This window comes from Lontra canadensis, unplaced genomic scaffold, assembly GCF_010015895.1.
Source record: "Lontra canadensis isolate GAN:19392208 unplaced genomic scaffold, GSC_riverotter_1.0 scaffold111, whole genome shotgun sequence".
Classification (NCBI taxonomy): Eukaryota; Metazoa; Chordata; class Mammalia; order Carnivora; family Mustelidae; genus Lontra; species Lontra canadensis.
The window spans coordinates 5,001,143-5,022,149 of NW_022631105.1; the positions used below are offsets into that span (position 1 = coordinate 5,001,143).

The 21,007-nt window shown below is 44.1% G+C and overlaps 1 protein-coding gene across 3 annotated transcripts in view; it reads right to left on the reverse strand.

Annotated features, from left to right (window-relative positions):
• Window positions 1-21,007, reverse strand: part of GALNTL5 (polypeptide N-acetylgalactosaminyltransferase like 5) — a 54,662-nt gene that overhangs the window by 18,971 nt on the left and 14,684 nt on the right. For 2 of the 3 annotated variants that reach the window (XM_032840239.1, XM_032840238.1), the window contains exons 2-4: window positions 15,319-15,485; window positions 10,732-10,854; window positions 158-407 (exon numbers count right to left, since the gene is read on the reverse strand). In XM_032840239.1, the coding sequence (XP_032696130.1) occupies window positions 158-407; window positions 10,732-10,854; window positions 15,319-15,394 (449 nt within the window). In that variant the 5' untranslated portion in view covers window positions 15,395-15,485. Of the gene's footprint in view, window positions 1-157; window positions 408-10,731; window positions 10,855-15,318; window positions 15,486-15,822; window positions 15,914-21,007 lie in introns of those variants that run through there. The other variant, XM_032840240.1, reaches the window with a different exon arrangement.

Sequence of the window (21,007 nt, forward strand, 5' to 3'; positions counted from 1 at the left end):
TAAAAACCTACCAAGTTCTATTATTATAGACTTTTAGAAACAAGATAAACAACAAAAGAGTTCTCATTAAGCCCAAGAAATTGAAAGAACCATCTCTGAAATCTATTTTTTCCCTAGGTCCCAATACATATTCCCATAACCTGAAGAAATGTCCTACCGGATGGGTCTAGTGGATCCTTCTGGTCCATCCATCTCATAAGAGAAAACGTTATCCCATTTAAATTCTAGATGCCAGTTGAAAGCACCCCTTACCGCCGGAGAGGGCCTGTACTCTAGGGTTTCGTGGTCGATGGGATCTATCAGAGGACACACCACCATTCTCGGGTCCTTGGCAATCGCATGCAGCAAGGGCTGCAGCCACACACGATTCACCTCACAGTGGCTATCCAGGAACACCAGCACATCCCCTAAGGAGGCAAGAACAGGTTAGTGTTAGTGTGTATGGCTAAGACAGCTGACAGCCCAAATCAAAGTTCAGTGCAAGAAGTATTTGTTAAGCGTTTACTGTGTTTGGCTTTTCAAGTGCTTCCAGATTCACTGGGGGTGAGTGGGGACTGGAAACACATAACTTTATTTGGTACCATGTCATGTACCATGATGTGCCATCGATGTTCAGAAGAAGCCGGTGAATTGTGGGTGAGAGAATGGTTTGGGGAAGATTCTGAAGAAGCAGGTGTAACTGAGTTGGGCTTTAATTAAAAACAATTATGCTAAGTATTTTTGCTCTTGAGTTCAAGTTTAATGAACGTCTGCTTAGAGAACATGGGGGAAATTGGCATGGCCAAAATGAAGAATACATGTTGTTAAAGTACCTTAATGGGCTCAAATTGGAAGGGACCTCAAAATTCAGGTGCAGAGTTTGGATAAAATCATAGGAAGGTATAAGAAACATTCCACGGTTGATCAGAAGACTTAATGTTGTCTAATCTCCAAAGTGATCTATAGATTTAGTATAATTCTTATCAAAATTGCACCTGGTTCTTTTGAAGAAATTGATCCTAAAATTCATACGGAAAGGCAAAGAACCCACATTAGCTAAAATGATCTTGAAAAAGAACAAAGTTGAAGGACTTCTGGATTTTAAAACTTACTACAAAGCTGTAATAATAAAACAGTATGACACTGGCATAGGGATAAGGAAGAGATCAAAGGGATAGAATTGAGAGTATAGAAATAAACCAAACATTTGTGGTTAGTTGACATTTGACAAGGCTGCCCAGCCAGTTCAATGGGGGAAAGAATTAATCTCTTCAGTGAATGGTCCCAACACATCTGGGTATCCACATGAAAAAGAGGGGTGCCTGGGTGGCTCAGTTGGTTAAGCGTCTGACTTTTGATTTCATCTCAGGTCTTGATCTCAGGGTCATGAGTTCAAGCCCTGTGCTGGGCTCCACACTGGGCATGGAGCCTGCTTAAGAGAAAAGAGAAGAGAAGAGAAGAGAAGAGAAGAAAAAGAAAAAGAATGAAGTTGGGCCCCCTCATGGCAAACACAAAAACTAAGTCAAATGAATCACAGACTTAAAATGTCAGAACTAAAACTATAAAACTCTTAGAAGAAAACAGAAGCATATGCTGACCTCAGGCTAGATGATTTCTTAGATGTGAAACCAAAAATACAAGTGACAAAAGGAAAAATAAATAGGACTTCACAAAAATTAAAAACTTTTTGTTTTTAAACAGACACCATAAAGTTGAAAAAAATCCACAAAATGGGAGAAATTATTTGAAAATCACACATTTGATAAAGGACTTGTATCCAGAATATGTAAGGAACTCTTACAACTCGATAATAATAAAAAAAGATAACCGAACTTAAAAAATGGGCAAAGGAGGGGCACCTGGGTGGCTCAGTCAGTGAAACATCCTACTCTTTATCTGGGCTCAGGTTATGATCAGGGTTGTGAGTTCAAGCCCCGTGTTGGGCTCCATGGTAGGAGTGGGGTCTACTTAAAAAAAAAAAAAATGGGCAAAGGCTTTGAAAAGACATTTCCCCAAAGAAGATATACAAATGGCTGAGAAGCATATGAAAAGGTGCTCAACATCTTTAATCATCAGGAAAATGCTAACAAAATCATAGTGAGATAATATTTCATATCCACTAGGATGGCTATAATCAGAAAGGCAGCCAATCACAGATGTTAATGAAATTGCAGAGGAATTGGAACCCTTGTCCATTGCTGACAGCAATGTAAAATGTTGCAGTCTCTTCCAAACATTATGTAGTAGTTCTTTAGAAGCTAAGCATACAGTTGCCATACAGCCCAACATTCTACACAATGGGTACACAAATACCCCAAAGAAAGAAAACTTAGGTTTATACAAAGTCTTGTACGTGAATGCTCACAGCAATATTCTTCCTAAGAGTAAAAGAGGCATAACTCAAGTGCCCATGAATGGATGAATGGATAAACAAAATGGGAAACATCCACATAATGGGACATTATTTGGCAACAAGAGGGAATGAAATACTGACCCATGCTATGACATGGAAACATCATGCTAAATGAAAGGAACCAGTCACAAGAGACCATATAGGATATAATTCCATTAAATGAAGTGCCTAGAGTAGGTAAAAAAAAATTAATGTATAGAAGGTAGATTAATGGTTTTGGAGGATTTGGTGGAGGGGAAGAGGAATGGGAGGAGAGGCGATGGCAATTCAGTTTCTTTGTAGTGCAAAAAAACGTTCTAAAACTAGATCATGGTGATGGTTCCATAACCCCGTGAATATAGTAAAAAACACTGCATTGCATACGTTAATGGGTGAATTACACGTGAATTATCTCAATAAATCCACAAACATCCTTAGGAAAGAAAGAGTACATCCTCTACTTTTTAACTCAATTACAAATATTCTTATGTGCGATTCACTCGGTATTTTAAATCATTTTTTAACAAAGATTTTATTTATTTGACAGACAGAGATCACAAGTAGGCAGAGAGGCAGGCAGAGAGAGAGAGAGGGAAGCAGGCTCCCCGCCCAGCAGAGAGCCCGAGGCGGGGCTCAATCCCAGAACCCTGAGATCATGACCTGAGCTGAAGGTAGAGGCTTTAACCCACTGAGCCACCCAGGTGCCCTGATATTTTAAATCATTAAAAGTGACAGAAACTTGATCCCTCAGCCCACTGGTTTCTTTTCTTTTCTTTCTTTTTTAAAAGATTTTATTTATTTGACACAGAGAGAGACGGCAAAAGAGGGAACACAAGCAGGAGAAGCAGGAGAGGGAGAACAGGTTTCCTGCCAAACAGGGAGCCCGATGCTGGGCTCGATCCCAGGTCCCTGGAATCCTGACCTGAGCCTAAGGCAGATAGATGCTTAACAACTGAGACATCCGGGCACCCCTCAGCTCACCGGTTTCTTACCGACCCACCCAAAATGGCACTACATGCTCACATGTATTCTACTGACTCCTTGAATAAGCAGGAGTCTTCGGAAGAGCCACTGTATTCTGTTCCTTTTTTTTTTTTTTTTAAGATTTTATTTATTTATTTGACAGAAAGAGAGAAAGAGAGAGAGAGATCACAAGCAGGCAGAGAGGCAGGCAGGGCCGGGGGGGGGGGAGCAGGCTCCCTGCTGAGCAGGGAGCCCAACGTGGGACTCAATCTCAGGACCCTGAGATCATGACCTGAGCTGAAGGCAGAGGCTTAACGCACTGAGCGGCCCAGGCACCCCTATTCTGTTCCTTTTAATCCACAGGGAGGACTGGTCCTTTCCCTGCCCTTGGTTACAAACCCGAGCTGGTGCAAGACTTCCCAGGTTACTCTTTGGTTCACTGACAGTCTCACAGTTCCTTTAAGTTGGAAACACTGTCTCAGTTCAGCCTTGAGGATTTCCAGTCCCGTGTTACAACCCAAACTTGGGCGACTGCCTGCAAAACGGCTCATTGTCCCTCCGCCCCTCCCCCCCAGCTAGGGGGGATACATGAAAACGGGCTCAACATCACTCATCATCAGGGGACCATGAATCAAAACCACAGTTACGATACTACTTCACACCTGGTAGAATATCTATTGTTAAAAGGACAAGAACTAAGAAGTGCTGGCGAGGATATGGAGAAAACAACCCTTGTGCTGTTTGTGGGGATGTAAACTGGCGCACCCCACTACAGAAAATACTATGGACTTTCCTCAAAAAATGATAAAACGGAACTAATCGAGCGATTGCACTTGTGGGTATACAGAAGGAAATGAAACTGAGATCCTTTAGAGTCACCCGGACTCCACATTCACTGCAGCGTTATTTACAATAGCCGAGACGTAGAAACAGCCCTGAGTGTCCACCGACAGATGAAGGGATGTACGCGACGGGATATCATTATTGCATCAGCTGGAAAAAAGAAGGAAATCCTGCCACTTGTGACATGGATGGACTGTGAAGGCATTAAGCTAAGTGAAATGAGTCAGAGAAAGAGGAATACCATATGATCTTACTTATATGTGGAATCTACGAAAGACCCTGAACTCTGAGGGTCAGAGAACAGACTGATGGTTGCCAGAGTGCGGGGGTGGGTGAGGTGGGGGAAGGTGGTCAACAGGTTCAGATGTTATAAGATGAATAAGTCCTGGGATGTAATGTACAACTCGGTGACTATAGTTAACAATTCTGCATTGTATATTTGAAGATTGCTAAGAGAACAAATCTTAAAAGTTCTCACATCACAAGAAAAAAAAAGTAACTATGGGAGGTAAGGAATGCTAACTAGGGTTAATGTGGCCATCGTTCCAAAATACATACACGTATCACATCATTATGTCGTATACCTGACATGAATATAATGTCGGATGCCAACTGTAGCTCACTTAAAAAAAAAAAAACATCTTTTTAAAAGTATAACTAGTGAGGTTGAACTATTTTCAGGCCATTAGCCATTTGTAAATAAAACGTTTATATCCTATGCCCATTCAGGTGTTGGAATGCTGGTTTTTTTTTTTTAATGGCTTTGTAGACACACTTTACATACTGAGAATATTAATTTTTTCCATGGACGTTGTACTAATTCCCCTAGTCTATTGTTATTTAATTTTATCATTTTTTGTTCACAACAGGTTTACTGTTTTGGTAGTCAGCTCTGTCCTTTCCCTCAGGTTTAAAGCTTTGAAATTTTGTTATTCATTGAACAGGTGAGTATTGATCTCAGTTTTCTTTCTGTAATTTTAAAATTCTTTTATTAATTTAATGATTTAGTTTTAAAAGCTAAAATGAATGCTAAAGCTGGACTTTATTTGGATTATGGTATGAGATGAAGATTAAACATTTTCCCAAATAACTCACTATCTCCCAAATAACTACACCACCACGGGAGCAACAACAGAAAGGCCCTTCTTTCCATTCTGACCTGTGTCTTGTTTATCGTATGCAGTGTATGTACCCTTGGCATTTAAAGATTTTAATACTTCAACTTTTGACAATTTTAATGACCCAGGAAGACCATAAGTGTAGCATCTTAAGTTGCAAAAGAATTTAAAATTGTTCCAGATGCAATGTCGAGCTTTTCCTGATTCTAATTTACACCGTGAAGCCTAAGGGCACAAGCTACCCTGGACCTCCGTCCAACAAACTCTACTGGTTTACACTCATCCTAAAGTGTTTTACGGGGGTAATTTACACATCATAACAGAACAACGTGGCATGGAAGTCCTCTTGGCGGAGTCCTATGCTCGCAGGAAGATTCCGTGGGAACCTCAAGTTCACTGCCAGGAAATGGAGCATTTGTTCTGCATCCGTTGTTCTCAGTTAGAGGAAGGAGAATGCTCTCTCGTGTTCATAGAGATAGCCTGTTAGACAGAATTCACCTGAATCCCATCTAATCCCAGATTTGCATCTTGCCAGATTAAGCCAACTTCTCCACAGGGCCTAGAGTGAGGGGCGTGAGCTCAAATCCGCCTGATAAGGACCCTTCCCTGCCTTCCTCCCAGAGAGCGTCTGGGATGTACCAAGGACCCCCGACTGCTCACTCCACCTTCCCTGTGGAGAGCCTTACTGGCCACCTGCAATCCAGGGGCACTTCCTCTCTCTCTCGGGGTGGGGCCGCTTTTAAAAGTCAACAAATGGGGGCACCTGGGGGCTCAGTGGGTTAAGCCTCTGCCTTCGGCTCAGGTCATGATCCCGGCATCCTGGGATCAAGCCCCCGATAGGGCTCTCTGCTCAGCAGGGAGCCTGCTTCCCCACCCTCTGCCTGCCTCTCTGCCTACCTGTGATTGCTGTCTGTCAAAGAAATAAAATATTTTTAAAAAAGACAACAAATGACTTGCCAGCCTCACACAGACTCCTCCTCCTTTATTTCCTTTTCTTTTCTGCCTGTCTCTAGTTTCTACAGTTTTTTACATTTAAACATAGCTCATTGTATCTCATTTATTTTAAATAACATCAAAATATTCTTGGGGCACCTGGGTGGCTCAGTGGGTTAAGCCTCTGCCTTCGGCTCAGGTCATGATCTCAGGGTCCTGGGATGGAGCCCTGCATCGGGCTCTCTGCTCAGCAGGGAGCCTGCTTCCTCCTCTCTCTCTGCCTGCCTCTCTGCCTACTTGTGATCTCTCTCTGTCAAATACATAAATAAATAAAATCTTTAAAAAAAATAAATGTAGAGCTCAATGATGTATCAGAAAGTAAACACACATGTAAGTACCACGTAATCAAAATGTAGCACCTGGTTAGCATCCTAGGATTTTGTGCTCCCCCACTCCTACCACCACCCATTCGACACTCTGCTATAACCAAAGGTTTATGGCAATAACTTCCTGGTTGTTGTTGTTTTTTAGTTTTTCATCTAATCATGCATCCATAACAATATTGTAGCTTAGTCCTGCTGATTTTCCAACTTTATTCTTTTGCATTTAGCTTCTTTGGCTCCCTCACAACGACATGTGTTCATCCATACAGTTGGTATGGTACAGACCCTTCGGGGTTACTGGAATATTCTCTTTCTATCGCTAGTCTGACATCACCTCGTACATCAGCGCATCCGTGCACTCCGGATCCGAGCAATTTCACTTCCGGACATACGCTCCATGGCCATGCCGCACCTATCTGCCCAGAGACAGGGACCCAAGGATTTGTGCATTGGTAAGAGCCCCAAGTAGAAATAACCTCAATGTAACCCAGCAGCGGAATGGAAGAATAGTTTAGCCCAATCAAATAACAGAACTCTTCAGGGCTTTCCTTTTAATCATGTGGGCCACATAAGGCCCATTAGCAGGTTCTGGGGATTAGGAAACCTCCTAGGGAGGGCAATGTTCCGTCTACCATCCTAGACGACACAGGTCCTCCTTCTGTTGAACACGAGGCAACACGCCCACTCTCAGCACCACGCTAGGTTTGAACCCTCTGCTGTAGGTATCCTCGGAAACCCACAGCTCATCTCCGCCTTCCTGGCCAGTCGCTGACTGTCCAAACCAGTTCCGTGCAAGATACTCTCCTGCGTCCTCACCCCCAAGGCCGCGCTGCCTTTGCTCCCCCAACACCTTCCTTCCACAGTGGATGACCCTCTTACCCTTTCCAAAGGTCCTCATGTAAAGTGACTTTCTCTACACTAATTTTTTTCCACGAAATTCTCTTAACAGCTTTCTTACCTTATGTAAGCCATGACCCAGGGCGCCTGCATGGCTCAGTCATTAAGCATCTACCTTCAGCTCAGGTCATGATCCCGGGGTCTTAGGATCAAGCTTGCATTGGGCTCCCTGCTTGGTGGGAAGCCTGCTTCTCCCTCTCCCACACCCCCCGCTTGTGTTCCCTCTCTCGCTGTGTCTCTATCAAATAAATAAATAAAATCTTAAAAAAAAAAAAAGTAAACCCTGACCCTCCCTAGAAGAGGCTGTTGGCCCCCATCTACCTTGCTGATAGGAAGCTCCTCCTTCCCCGCAGGCAGCATGAATCCTTGGGTCCAGGGCAACACTGGCATTTCCTACTTACCCAAGGCTACTTCCAAACCAACCGGCTCTGCTCCCCTGCAGCCGGGGGATGGGGGGTGCGGCCGGCGGAATACCTCCTTCCCTTTAGGTTCACACCATCTGATGATGGCTTTCTCCTTTCTCCTTCTTGTTTGCGAAAAGCCCACCTTCTGATTCTCCCAGTGGACTGCTCTCCCCCATCCCAGTCATTTCCCTTTGTTCCCTGAGCCACAACCCGGAGTTCACAGCGCTCCATCTCAGCTCCTGCGGTTTATGGGCAACTTCTGTCATCCTGTGAGCAGCACTGCCAACCCAGACAGATGGCAGAGGCAACAAACATCAGGAAGAGAAAGCTCTCAAAGTAAGGATGATGGAGAGAGGCAGGGGTCTGCTATCTCACACTGGGTGGCTTGGAAAGGCCTCTCTGATCAAGAAGCATTGGAACAGAGAACTGAGCAAAGTGATGCGGCGGGTCATGAAGACACACGGAGAAAATTCCAGGGGGGAGACATGATGCGCCGAGGCTCTGAGATAGCAGCACACTCGGTGTGTCCGAGGAGCGGCAAGAAGGTCATCGGGGGTAGAGCGAGGGGGGGGATGAGTAAGTGACAAAGTGTGAGTGACAGCCGGGGACAGAACTGCAGGCCCCCACCGCAGAGTCACTTGGCGATAGGGCAACTGCTACTTCCTCCAGGAGAGACCAGTCTATACACGTGCACACGTGTTAACGTCACACGACAACCCATCTCCCTGTTCAGGAGGGTAGAATATATGTGAAGCGTATCTCAATAGAGTTGATACAAATGAAGAAAAAAGAATAAATGTGCCCGGATAGCCCATAGTAAGTGCTGGATAAACCCTTGACTGGAGGAGTGAACACGTGAATACATTAATGAGGGATCACGAGCTGCTGCCCACCCCACAGGACCCCACAGCTTCGAAGCCAGGAGCACGTCCTTGTCCCCAGGTGGGGCGGGCCAATATGGACAGATGGGCACATGCAAGCCCGACGAAACTGCCAGAAGAGGATGGACAGATCGAGAATCATAGTTGGAAGATTGTAGCATAATCCACTGGATATGGATGGGCCGAGTCAAATTAGATGGATGAGAATACAGAATATTTGAAAAACAAAATTAGACATATATGGAACCTACAACCAAAAAGATACAATGTATTCTTTTTAAAAACACATAGAAGTCTTGAAAAATTGACCCAGCTTGAAGACAAAAAAGTCTCCAGAGAACAGTCCACAAATTCCAACCACAATAGGAATTGAGCTAGTGATGAGCAATTACTGATGTTTGAAAACTTTAAAACCCACTCCTCAAAAAATACCTGGATTAGAGAGGAAACCAGAAAAGATACCAGTGCCTTGACAGGTTATAGGACAATTTTATGTAATTTTCCAAACACAGATAATCTGTTTTACTAGATATTCAGCAAAAAGAAAAGGATGGGGGCGGGGGAACACCATACAATTCATTCTAAAAGTCTAGTAAAGCAAAGTATAGGAAAACAGTTTAAAAAAAAGTATAAGCTGATCTTACTTTTAGACATAGAGGCAATGTGTGTGTGTGTGTGTGTGTTGCGTGTGTAGGGGGAGGGATGGCAGAGGAGAGCTAGTGTGTGTATTGTCAGATATCAGCATCCTGTAAATCTAGGGGAAGGTTTATGTAAGCGTTCTGTGGCTTTGACATTTTTCAAAATAAAAAATGAAAGACTTTCTCTTTAAAAAACAAAACAGGGGCGCCTGGGTGGCTCAGTGGGTTAAGCCTCTGCCTTCAGCTCAGGTCATGATCTCAGGGTCCTGGGATCGAGGCCCGCATCAGGCTCTCTGCTCAGCAGGGAGCCTGCTTCCCCCTCTCTCTCTGCCTGCCTCTCTGCTTACTTGTGACCTCTGTCTGTCTCTCTGTCAAATAAATAAATAAAATCTTTTTAAAAAAACAAACAAAAAAACACAAAAAAAACAAAACAAAAACACCCAAAACTCTATGGTAGTTTTATGTGTTGATTTGTGTCCCCCCCAAAAGATATATTCAAGTCCTAACCCCCAGTACCTGAGAAGGTGACTGTATTTGGAAATAGGGTTGTTGCAGATGGAATTCATAATGGTGAGGTCCTGCTGGAGTATCGGGGGGCCCTTGACCCAAGGGAGACGTGGACACAGGGAGGAGGCCACGTGACCACAGAGACAGGGACAGGAGTGATGCCACTGCCTCTCAGCTCAGACTCCCTTCAGGCGACCCGGCCTGACAGTTTCCCAGGCTTTGGGATCTGCCGCAGTAGTCACACCAATGTCCCCCAGCCTCCCCAGGGACTCGCAGCTAATGACAAGCACACTCTGAGTGTGTGTATATGTGTGCATGTGTGTTGGGGGTGGAAAGCCTGAGCTGGACCCCTCTCCTGGGCGATCTGTGCTTTGGAGCTCCCCAGTAGCTCACCTGAGCTTTGGAGAGCCGCACAGCCCACCGGAGCACTTAGCCTCGGGGTTTCCCATGGGACGGGCCGCTGCACCATGGCCCCCGCTGTCCCCATGCAGTGTTGCTCTGCTGGCTGCATGGGCAGCTCCATCTCAGTCTGTATCTGGGGGAACCCATCCAGTGACGGGGGCTGACATTATGGCCCCTGCAAAAAAATATACCTGCCTTCCGAAATAACGAATCGACATTTTGGAGCAGAATGGGTACTTTCAGAGTCCAAGATTCCTCTGGCTGAAGGGCACTTCTGGTCTTCTGTTCATGCCAGTGGAGACTTGCAGGGGCCCACGAGGTCCTGTTCAGGCAGGAAGGGCTCCAGCACACAGATAACGGGTCAGGTCCCGAATGAATGAAAGGCTCATACCTGAAGCACGAGCAGCTCCCATCAGCCTCGATCGGATCAGCCCCTCTCTCTGCTTGTTTCTTATGAATTTAATCTTTCCCCGAAAAATTTCCAGGTGATGGTCTAGTTTCTCTTTCAAATCATCTGGGAAAAACAAATGAAACAAAACAAAACTCAACTCTTGACAATGTATAAACTACAACTACAGAGAATAAAACAACTTATCACAATTTCGACTAATTCCTAAAAGCCGTGTTCTTCCACAGAAGTTCTAATTTTAAAAACTTCACCCTGGGTGCCTGGGTGGCTCAGTGGGTTAAGTGATTGCCTTTGGCTTAGGTCATGATCCTGGAGTCCCGGGATCAAGTCCCGCATCGGGGTCCCAACTTCATGTGGAGTCTGCTTCTCACTCTGACCTTCTCCCTTCTCATGCTTCCTCTTTCTGTCTCTCCCTCTCTCTGATAAATAAATGAAATCTTTAAAAACAAACAAACAAACAAACACTTCACCATACATGAGGAAGAGAAAGATACCCGGCATTGAGATACTCTGCACACATCCTTCTGTGTTTCTAATGAAATACCTCTATTTTGATAAATCAGTTGAAATTTTAATCAAAAAAGCCTGAGCTGTGGTGCTCCCGAGCAACCCGACTTTCTCGCTTTCAGCTGTGCAAAGTGTCTCAGCTCCGTCCCCGGGGAGGACCACCCACAGCAGCAGAGTGAGCGGCGGGGTGGGAGTGGGGGGGTAAGGGATAGGGTTTCTTGGGTGTGTTTGAGCATCTGAATGGGTCAGACAGTAGCCTCCTTGGTGCAGCAGGTGAAACCACATCCTAGGCGAGCCCGGACGGAGGAGGAGAAGTCGGCACATCTGGTCCAGCAGCAGCCAGATGCTGGGCACCGGTGGTGATTCCCCTGGGGCCGAAGTTTCTGAGTGGTCACTGGGTGCGCCTCTGAACTGATGGCGTGGTCCTTTTTTTTTCTTTTTTCTTTTCTTTTTAAAGATTTTATTTATTTATTTGACAGAAAAAGCACAAACAGGGAGCAGCAGGCAGGGGCAGGAGAAGCAGGCTTCCTACTGAACAGGGAGCCCAACGTGGGACTCGATCCCAGGACCCTGGGATCATGACCTCAGCCGAAGGCAGATGCTTAACCGACTGAGCCACCCAGCTGTCCCATCATGGCATCGTTCTGAAAGGCTTGGGGAGCTATCCCATGGCCATCCTGGAACTGTATGTCCACAGCAGGACCCTTGTCCTTCTAGGTGAGTGGTCAGAACTCCACAGTCTCGCAGAAGATCCCCTCCCACCCCACCCCCCGCCCAGCATGCGGCCAGATGTGGGTCTCAGTGCAACTGATCAGGTTAGGAATCTGACCGTCTCCGCACCTCACCTCCTGCGCACAACAGTAGAAACAAACAATGGCTCCCGGAGAAATAATGTCATAAACGGTAGTGCCTGGCCACCGAGCGAAATTCCTACATGCGGCCAACATTAGCTTGAGCAGTTTTTTCCACCTTCCATCTGACACACCTAGAGTCACTTCCCCACTGGTGAGTCTCCCGGGACGGCTTCTTTTCTACCCCTGCCAATTTACCTTCCTTCTGTCCCTCCTTCCTTTCCCAGCCCGCCAAGGGTCAGATTCACAGCAGATTAGGTTAACTTTCAGGCAGGGTATCTCTCCAGTACTGACATATTGCTTCCGTGGGGAATGGACCCCACAGGCATCTGCAGACTCCAAGAAGTTTTCATTCATCTGGGTCCTCTTGGCTTGCCTCAGGTTTATAATTCGGGTATAAAACAGATGACTCATTTCAAAGGCCAAGTGCTTTCAATCAGATCTTGTGCTAGTATCACAACTCCTTCCAGCCAGCGGGCAGGGAGGAACACGCACTGGGCTTCCGGGGGTGCGACGAGAATTCTTTCAGGAGGGCCGCCGAGCTGCTGCAGGAGGTTGAGCCTCTGAGTCTTGGTTTCGGCTCAGGCCTCATCTTGGTTTAGGGTCATGGGATCAGGCCCTATTCGGGCTCAGGGTGGAGTCTGCTTGCATTTCTCTCTTCCTCTCCCTGGCCCCTCCCCTCTTTTCTCTCTCTCTCTCTCAAATAAATAAATATTTTTAAAAAAACTTTTTTTTTTAACCAGTAAAATATTTTTATTTATTTATTTATTTATTTAATTTCATTTTTAAAATTTATTTTCAGCGTTAACAGTATTCATTGTTTTTTGCACCACACCTAGTGCTCCATGCAATCTGTGCTCTCTCCATAACCACCACCTGGTTCCCCCAACCTCCCACCCCCCGCCCCTTCAAAACCCTCAGATGTTTTTCAGAGTCCATAGTCTCTCACGGTTCACCTCCCCTTCCAATTTCCCTCAACTCCCTTCTCCTCTCTAACTCCCCTTGTCCTCCATGCTATTTGTTATGCTCCTCAAATAAGTGAAACCATATGATAATTGACTCTCTCTGCTTGACTTATTTCACTCAGCATAATCTCTTCCAGTCCCGTCCATGTTGCTACAAAAGTTGGGTATTCATCCTTTCTGATGGAGGCATCATACTCATTTGCAAATGACAGTACAGACAAAAGGTTGATATCCAGGATCTATAAAGAACTCCTCAAACTCAACACACACAAAACAGACAATCATATCAAAAAATGGGCAGAAGATATGAACAGACACTTCTCCAATGAAGACATACAAATGGCTATCAGACACATGAAAAAATGTTCATCATCACTAGCCATCAGGGAGATTCAAATTAAAACCACATTGAGATACCACCTTACACCACTTAGAATGGCCAAAATTAGCAAGACAGGAAACAACATGTGTTGGAGGGGATGTGGAGAAAGGGGAACCCTCTTACACTGTTGGTGGGAATGCAAGTTGGTGCAGCCACTTTGGAGAACAGTGTGGAGATTCCTTAAGAAATTAAAAATAGAGCTTCCCTATGACCCTGCAACTGCACTACTAGGTATTTACTCCAAAGATACAAATGTAGTGAAAAGAAGGGCCATCTGTACCCCAATGTTTATAGCAGCAATGGCCACAGTCGCCAAACTGTGGAAAGTCAAGCAGAGAAAGTCAATTATCATATGGTTTCACTTATTTGTGGAGCATAACAAATAGCAGGGAGGACAAGGGGAGATGGAGAGGAGAAGGGAGTTGAGGGAAATTGGAAGGGGAGGTGAACCATGAGAGACTATGGACTCTGAAAAACAATCTGAGAGTTTTGAAGGGGCGGGGGGTGGGAGGTTGGGTGATCCAGGTGGTGGGTATTGGAGAGGGCATGGATTGCATGGAGTACTGGGTGTGGTGCAAAAATAATGAATACTGTTACGCTGAAAAATAAAAAAAAATTAAAAAATGAAGAAATTATACCTAACACTGTTTTTCAAAAGTAGATAATAAAGCTATTTTTGTATGTAAAAAAACAAAACAAAACAAAACACATTGAGATACCACCTTACACCAGTCAGAATGGCCAAAATTAGCAAGACAGAAAACAACATGTGTTGGAGGGGATGTGGAGAAAGGGGAACCCTCTTACACTGTTGGTGGGAATGCAAGTTGGTGCAGCCACTTTGGAGAACAGTGTGGAGATTCCTCAAGAAATTAAAAACAGAGCTTCCCTATGACCCTGCAATTGCACTACTGGGTATTTACCCCAAAGATACAGATGTAGTGAAAAGAAGGGCCATCTGTACCCCAATGTTTATAGCAGCAATGGCCACGGTTGCCAAACTGTGGAAAGAACCAAGATGCCCTTCAACGGACGAATGGATAAGGAAGATGTGGTCCATATACACTATGGAGTATTAAAAAAACTTTTTAAAAAAAGAATTCTTTGTGGGGCGCCTGAGTGGCTCAGTGGGTTAAGCCTCTGCCTTTGGCTCAGGTCATGATCTCAGGGTCCTGGGATCAAGTCCCGTGTCTGCTTCCCCTCCCCCACCACCTGCCTCTCTGCCTACTTGTGATTTCTCTGTCAAATAAATAAATAAAATCTTTAAAAAAAAAAAGAATTATTTCCCGAGGAGGACTTGGGTCATGTCACTCCCCTGCATTAAGCCTGTCACAGCACTCCACTTCACAGAAAATTCCAACAGTGCCCTTCACAAGCCATGTGGTCTTGTTATAGCTCTGGTTTTATGTCCACCCCCCTCCCCCAATGCTACACACACACACACACACACACACACACACTACATGAAGTACAGAACTATTCCCAACTCACCACATTACCTCTGGCCTCTGGGCCTTTATGGTGCTATGGCCTCTGCCTAGAACACTCTTCCCCTCCTCTCCAGCTGGGCACCTCAGACCTCAGCGGAGCCGTCGCTTCTTCCTGAATGTCCTCCGTGATCCCTGAAGACCAGGTTGGTCTTATGTTGCCCCTACATTTAGTCACCTCATGGAAGTGCTCACCACCCGTGAGCCCCACACCACAGGACAGGGACCAGCACTTACATCCCCACCGGTGTGCCCACAGCTTCTGCCTTGACACCCACCAAGTGGAAAATGTCTAGAAAGGGTAAAGTCACACACCGGCCGTCAGAGACCGCACTGCTTCAGAGCCCATGACATAGGCAGATGGCGTTCTGTCTTACCAAAGTCGCTCATGTCATCTACCAAAATGATTTCTTCAAGGAGGTACTGCGGAGTGAGGTTTATGACACTGGACATGGTCCGAAACAAGGCGTTAAATTCCTCATTGTAGAAGCAAATAACCACGCTGGCAGTAGGTAGGTTGGCTGGGTAATGTTTTTGAAGACACCTGCAGGCATCAATAAAAGGAAAAAAAAAAAAACCCAATTTGGGATCTCGCTGAAGCACCTTTCTTTATTTGCATTTTTCTTCTTCATTCCCTTAACTGACCGTTATGATAATAAGGTAACAGTACAGTTGAAAATACCAAAATTAAAATACAAAATCTTCTTTGCTCTCTTATGGTATTCTAGTATTTTCTAAATTACTCCTTCCTGAATATCAGCAATAATTGCTCTTTCCTGGAGGTGCTGTTTTGGCCGTCTTAATTCTAGGCTGAACATAGTATAACCATGAATTGTACCTATATTTTGGTTTCTATTACAGAAGCATATTAATACACTTACACACATTGAAGGTTCAGATTAACTTCATTGTGTCACCTTCAGAGAGAATCCCGTGCTTTAGCTTGCTGCAGAAAGAAATGCAGTGGGTGGGGCGCCTGGGTGGCTCAGTGGGTTAAAGCCTCTGCCTTCGGCTCAGGTCATGATCCCAGGGTCCTGGGATTGAGCCCCGCATTGGGCTGTCTGCTCAGAGGGGAGCCTGCTTCCTTCCTCTCTCTCTCTCTGCCTGCCTCTCTGCCTACTTGTGATCTCTGTCTGTCAAAAAAATAAACTAAAAATCTTAAAAAAAAAAAAAAAAAAGAAATGCAGTGGGTATGGCGTGACTGGATTTCTTCTAAGGATTTGACAGAAATGTGTTATTTCTTTCATGCACATGAGAGAAAAATAGGAGCTGAATTCTAATAATATTAGTTATTAGCTATTAATTATTGTTTGAATTGCTACATTATCTGGTTCATTCTGAAACATATTTTGGTTGTCAAGGACAGACCTACTACAGCTAGCTTAAGCATAAGGAAGGGAAATCTCTCGGAAGGGGACCCAAATGTCCCACAGGACCTAGTGACAGATGTGCCACTAGAGCCTTCAAGAATGACTGGATGATGATTCACAGACCTTATACCCCTCGGGCAAATAATACATCATATGTTAATAAAAATAATTAATTAAAAAAGAAGAATGACTGGGGCAAGAGGCTTGAGAGTCACTTAGACACTCGGTCTACTTCTGTTCTTGCCTTTACGTCTGGGAGTAACAGTAACTACAACATCATCAGCCTACCTCATGGGTTGGGAGTGTTCAATGAATTAAAATGTCCAATGTTCAGAACAGTGCCTGGCAGACCGTTAATATCACATGAGGCTCATTATATGATTCTTATCCTCTCTCTGCAACCTGGCACGTTTTCACTTCTTTATTCTGCAGAGTGGGAAACGTGGCCAACAGCAGCATAACCCATGGTCCAGCACCCAAGGAGAAACTGGTACGACTTCCTCTTTCTCAAAAAGTCACAAATAAGGATTCATTGGCCCAGCTGGGCTCAGTGCCCATGGCTGGGCTAATGGACTGTGTGGCCAGCGCGTGGGGTCCAAATCAAAAGTCACTATGCCCCTGCAACTTAGTGGAAAGAGAAGTGGGGGAGAAAATGCCAGGAAAGGATGCCTCCACTACACCCCACACAGAACTTCAGCATATCCACGGGCAGGTGTCGCCATGGAGGAAGAGAGACTTGCTTAGTGAGCATTTTTACCCAACACTAGAGGAAGCTGCGCCTACCACATAGAAGCTGCCATCGTGCTCCTGGGAGTGGGACCAGGGAAAGGGCTGAGCAGCTGGGAAGGGTGTTGTGGGGGGGGGGGCATCCTTCATGCGGCTTCACAGAGACAAGCAGGAGGACAACCCATAGGCTTAAATTCCAGGAAGATCATTGAGTTCTCAAAGAGGAAGTAGATGAGACACAGAGGTGGGGGACAACGGAAGAATAACACAAGAACGAGGGACATGATGGTCCAGGGTGGACTCGGGCTACTTAGGTCACATCGCTAATATCATATTCAGTCCCAGCACATCATTTTAAGAAAACTGTAGATAAATGAAGTCCCCCAGGAGGAATGAGACAATGACAGTGAAGGGGCCTGCGACTATGTCACACTAGGACTCTCCAGGTCCCTAGGTGTATGAGTTTCTCTAAAATTAATTGATAAATGTTGCTGTGGTCTTTTTGGGCCTAAACTTTTCTCACCTAAGCAAGCAGTTTTCCAGGGTAAAAGAGATTCGGACAAGGCCTGAGTTTGGTGGTCCTTGGTTAGCTGCTCTATTCTTTGCTGATCATACAGATTAACAAGAGTACGGTATAAACTGGAACTGTTGTGAGTTGAATTGTGTCTCCCCTACATTCACATGTTGAAGTCTGAACCCACAGTATCTTAGGATGTGGCCTTATTGGGAAGTGGGATTGTTGCGGAAGCAATGAGGGAGGTGTCATTAAGGTGACCTAGTCCAAGAAGACTGGGGTCCTTGCAAAAAGGGAAAATTATGGCACAGAGACAGACACAGAGTATATTAAGGAGCAAGCAGGGGCATTGGCTTACATACCTTGTGCACTAAGACAGGAGAAAAAGAAAAAGCAATGGAACTGGGGGTATGTTGACTTGTCCATATATATATATATATATGTGTGTGTGTGTGTGTGTGTGTGTGTGTGTGTGTGTGTATAATTTCCAGGTTTTCTGTGATTAACAGTTAAAAGAAATCTGCACACTTATTAATTACAAAAGGCTAAATAGTCATTTTACAGTGCAGAAACCTGACAGCTTCCGTTTCAGGCAAGTGATTGAAAGTAATTTTACCCTCAGTCACTTCACCAGTAAATGGGACAAAGAGACATCGAGTGTCTCCTAATGTGATGCTCTGAGGATGACACAAAATCACGTCTATGGTATTCCTGCCAAAAAGCACGACCTGGATTTGATCTCAAGGAGACATCAAGCTCAAACTGAGAAACATTCTAGAAAATAACTGGTTAGATCTCTTAAAAGGTTTTATAGTCAAGAAAGATAAAGACTTAGGAGAGGTTTCAGATGAAAGAAAACCAAGGGCTTAGGAACTCCACATGCAATCAGGGGTCTGGGGTTGGGTCCAAAGGACGCCAGTGGGGCAACTGCAAACATTTGAATCATGTCTGTAGATTAGCTAGTGGTATTGTATTAATGTTCACTTCCTGGTGTTGTTCATTGTTCTAGTTCTGAGGTTGTGGAAGATGTTAGTGTTTGGGGACTCTGAGAAAAGGCTATATAGGAAGTCTTTGAGATAGTTTGACAACCATTTTGTAAGCCTGACATCATTTCAAAATTGAAAAGTCAAAAGATAAAAAATTAAATCAGAAGACCAATCAACATAAAAATGTACTCTCCAAAAACCTGTATCAAATACTTCTACAGCTAGGAAAATAACCATGCAAATTTTAAGACACAGCTGAAATGGAAATCCCACTTAATGCAATTGTAAGATTAGCATGAGGATGGCTGAAAATCTGCTTGGACCCCAATAGTAGTAGTCATTCCTGGTAGTTGAAGTTTATTTTAAACACAAGTGTACCTTGTACATAATTGAATTTCCTGTTAAATAAGTTAATATTCTGAATATTAAAACTTCCAAATTCACTTCTCTCTATAGACAGTCTCTCTCTAAAGTTTCTGTTCTTCCTAACAATCACATGATGGGGGAAAGGAAGCAAAGGCAGCTGCACTATTTTAGGAGATGAGATTTAGGGAGAAGAGTTGATGGTGTGGCAAGAAACTCATCACTTATAGGCATTCAAAAATATTGCTTTCTTTTGTGGGAGTTCACTATCCAGTTAAGAAAAAAGTTGTACCATGGAGTGCCTGGGTGATGCTGTCAGTGAAGCTTTTGACTCTTTGATTTTGGCTCAGGTCATGATCTCAGGGTCCTGGGATGGAGCCCCGCATCAGGCTCCATGCTCAGTGGGGAGTCTGCTTAGAAATCTCTCTCCCATGCAACATGGGGGGTTAAGGGGGTAGGAGAAGAATAAATGAAACAAGATGGGATTGGGAGGGAGACAAACCATAAGTGACTCTTAATCTCACAAAACAAACTGAGGGTTGCTGGGGGGAGGGGGATTGGGAGAGGGGGGTGGGGTTATGGACACTGGGGAGGGTATGTGCTGTGGTGAGTGCTGTGAAGTGTGTAAACCTGGCGATTCACAGACCTGTACCCCTGGGGATAAAAATATATTATATGTTTATAAAAAATAAAAAATTAAAAAAAAAAGAAATCTCTCTCCCTCTGCATTTGCCCCCCAATATAAATAAATAAATCTTGAAAAAAATAGCCGTCCTCTAAATTAAGTTCATATTGAGTTATATGTTTGAATAAATTTAAATTCTTTTTCTTACATTATGACCCAGATAGACTATGTCATCACGTATAAACCCTACATCTCTCAAGTGTGCCGCACTGTAAGTGATATTTAGCTACCTACATGCTTTATTGATTCGTATATTTGTGGTTTGAAATGTTCATGTTACACATAAGTTGCAACAAGACACAGTGGGCCCCAATTTCTCCTATTTCCTGGAGCCTAGATTTTGTCTCTGTGTGACAGGAAGATGCCTATATTCCTTAAGAAGTTCTCATTGATTTCAGAAAGAATATCAACCCTCTTGAGCTGGAAACCATCAGAACCACTAAGGCACAGGTGCTACAACATGAATGAACCTTGGGGACATGATGCTACATGAAATAAATCGGGCAACTATTGTATGATTCCATTTTTACGAGGTACCAAGAGTAGTTAAAATTCACAAAGACAGAAAGTACAATGGTAGTTGCGGGGAGATTGGAGGGAGGGAAGAATGGGAGTTAGTGTTTAATGAGAAAGTTCTGGAGAGGGATGGTGATGATCGTTCTGAAACAATGTGAAGGTCCTCAATGCCCCTGAATCATACAGTTAGAAATGGTGCAATGGTACCTTTTACGTTATGTCCAATTTGCCACAAGTTAAAGAAAAAAAAAAGGCACCAACATGAAGGAAAACAATAAGAAAAAGCAGATTTTGAATAAAAAATAGGTAGCTGTCTGAAGCATTTTGTATCAGAAATATCCCTTTGGCCAAATGTCCTAACTGGTAATTTAATAAAAAGATCCTGTGGGCAATGCAATTCTTGTAAATCCCCAGAACACGTTTGGTGCAACTGGGGAAGGTGTTCTCTACACGATAAACTCTAGAATTTTGAAATAGGCTCTTGAATTATTTAGGACTGACTCCAAGCCCTAAAAACAGGAAGATTTCTAATATGCCAAAATTAAAATCTGGTTAGTAACTCTTTAAAAAATTAATATGTATTCATTTATAGACTTGTACACTGGAAAACTATAAGACATTCGTGAAAGAAATTAAAGAAGACACAAATAAATGGAAAGATACTCTGTGCTCATGGATTGGAAGAACTTGACATTGTTAAGATGTCCCTACTACCTAAAGCAATATACAGATTGGATGCAATCCATATCAAAATTCCAATAGCATTTTTCATAGAAATAAAACAAAGAATCCTAAGATTTGTATGAAACCACAGAAGATGCTGAAGAGGTAAAGCACTTTTGAGAAGACAAGAACAAAGCTGGAGGCGTCACCCTCTTTGACTTCAAACTCTATTACAAAGCTATG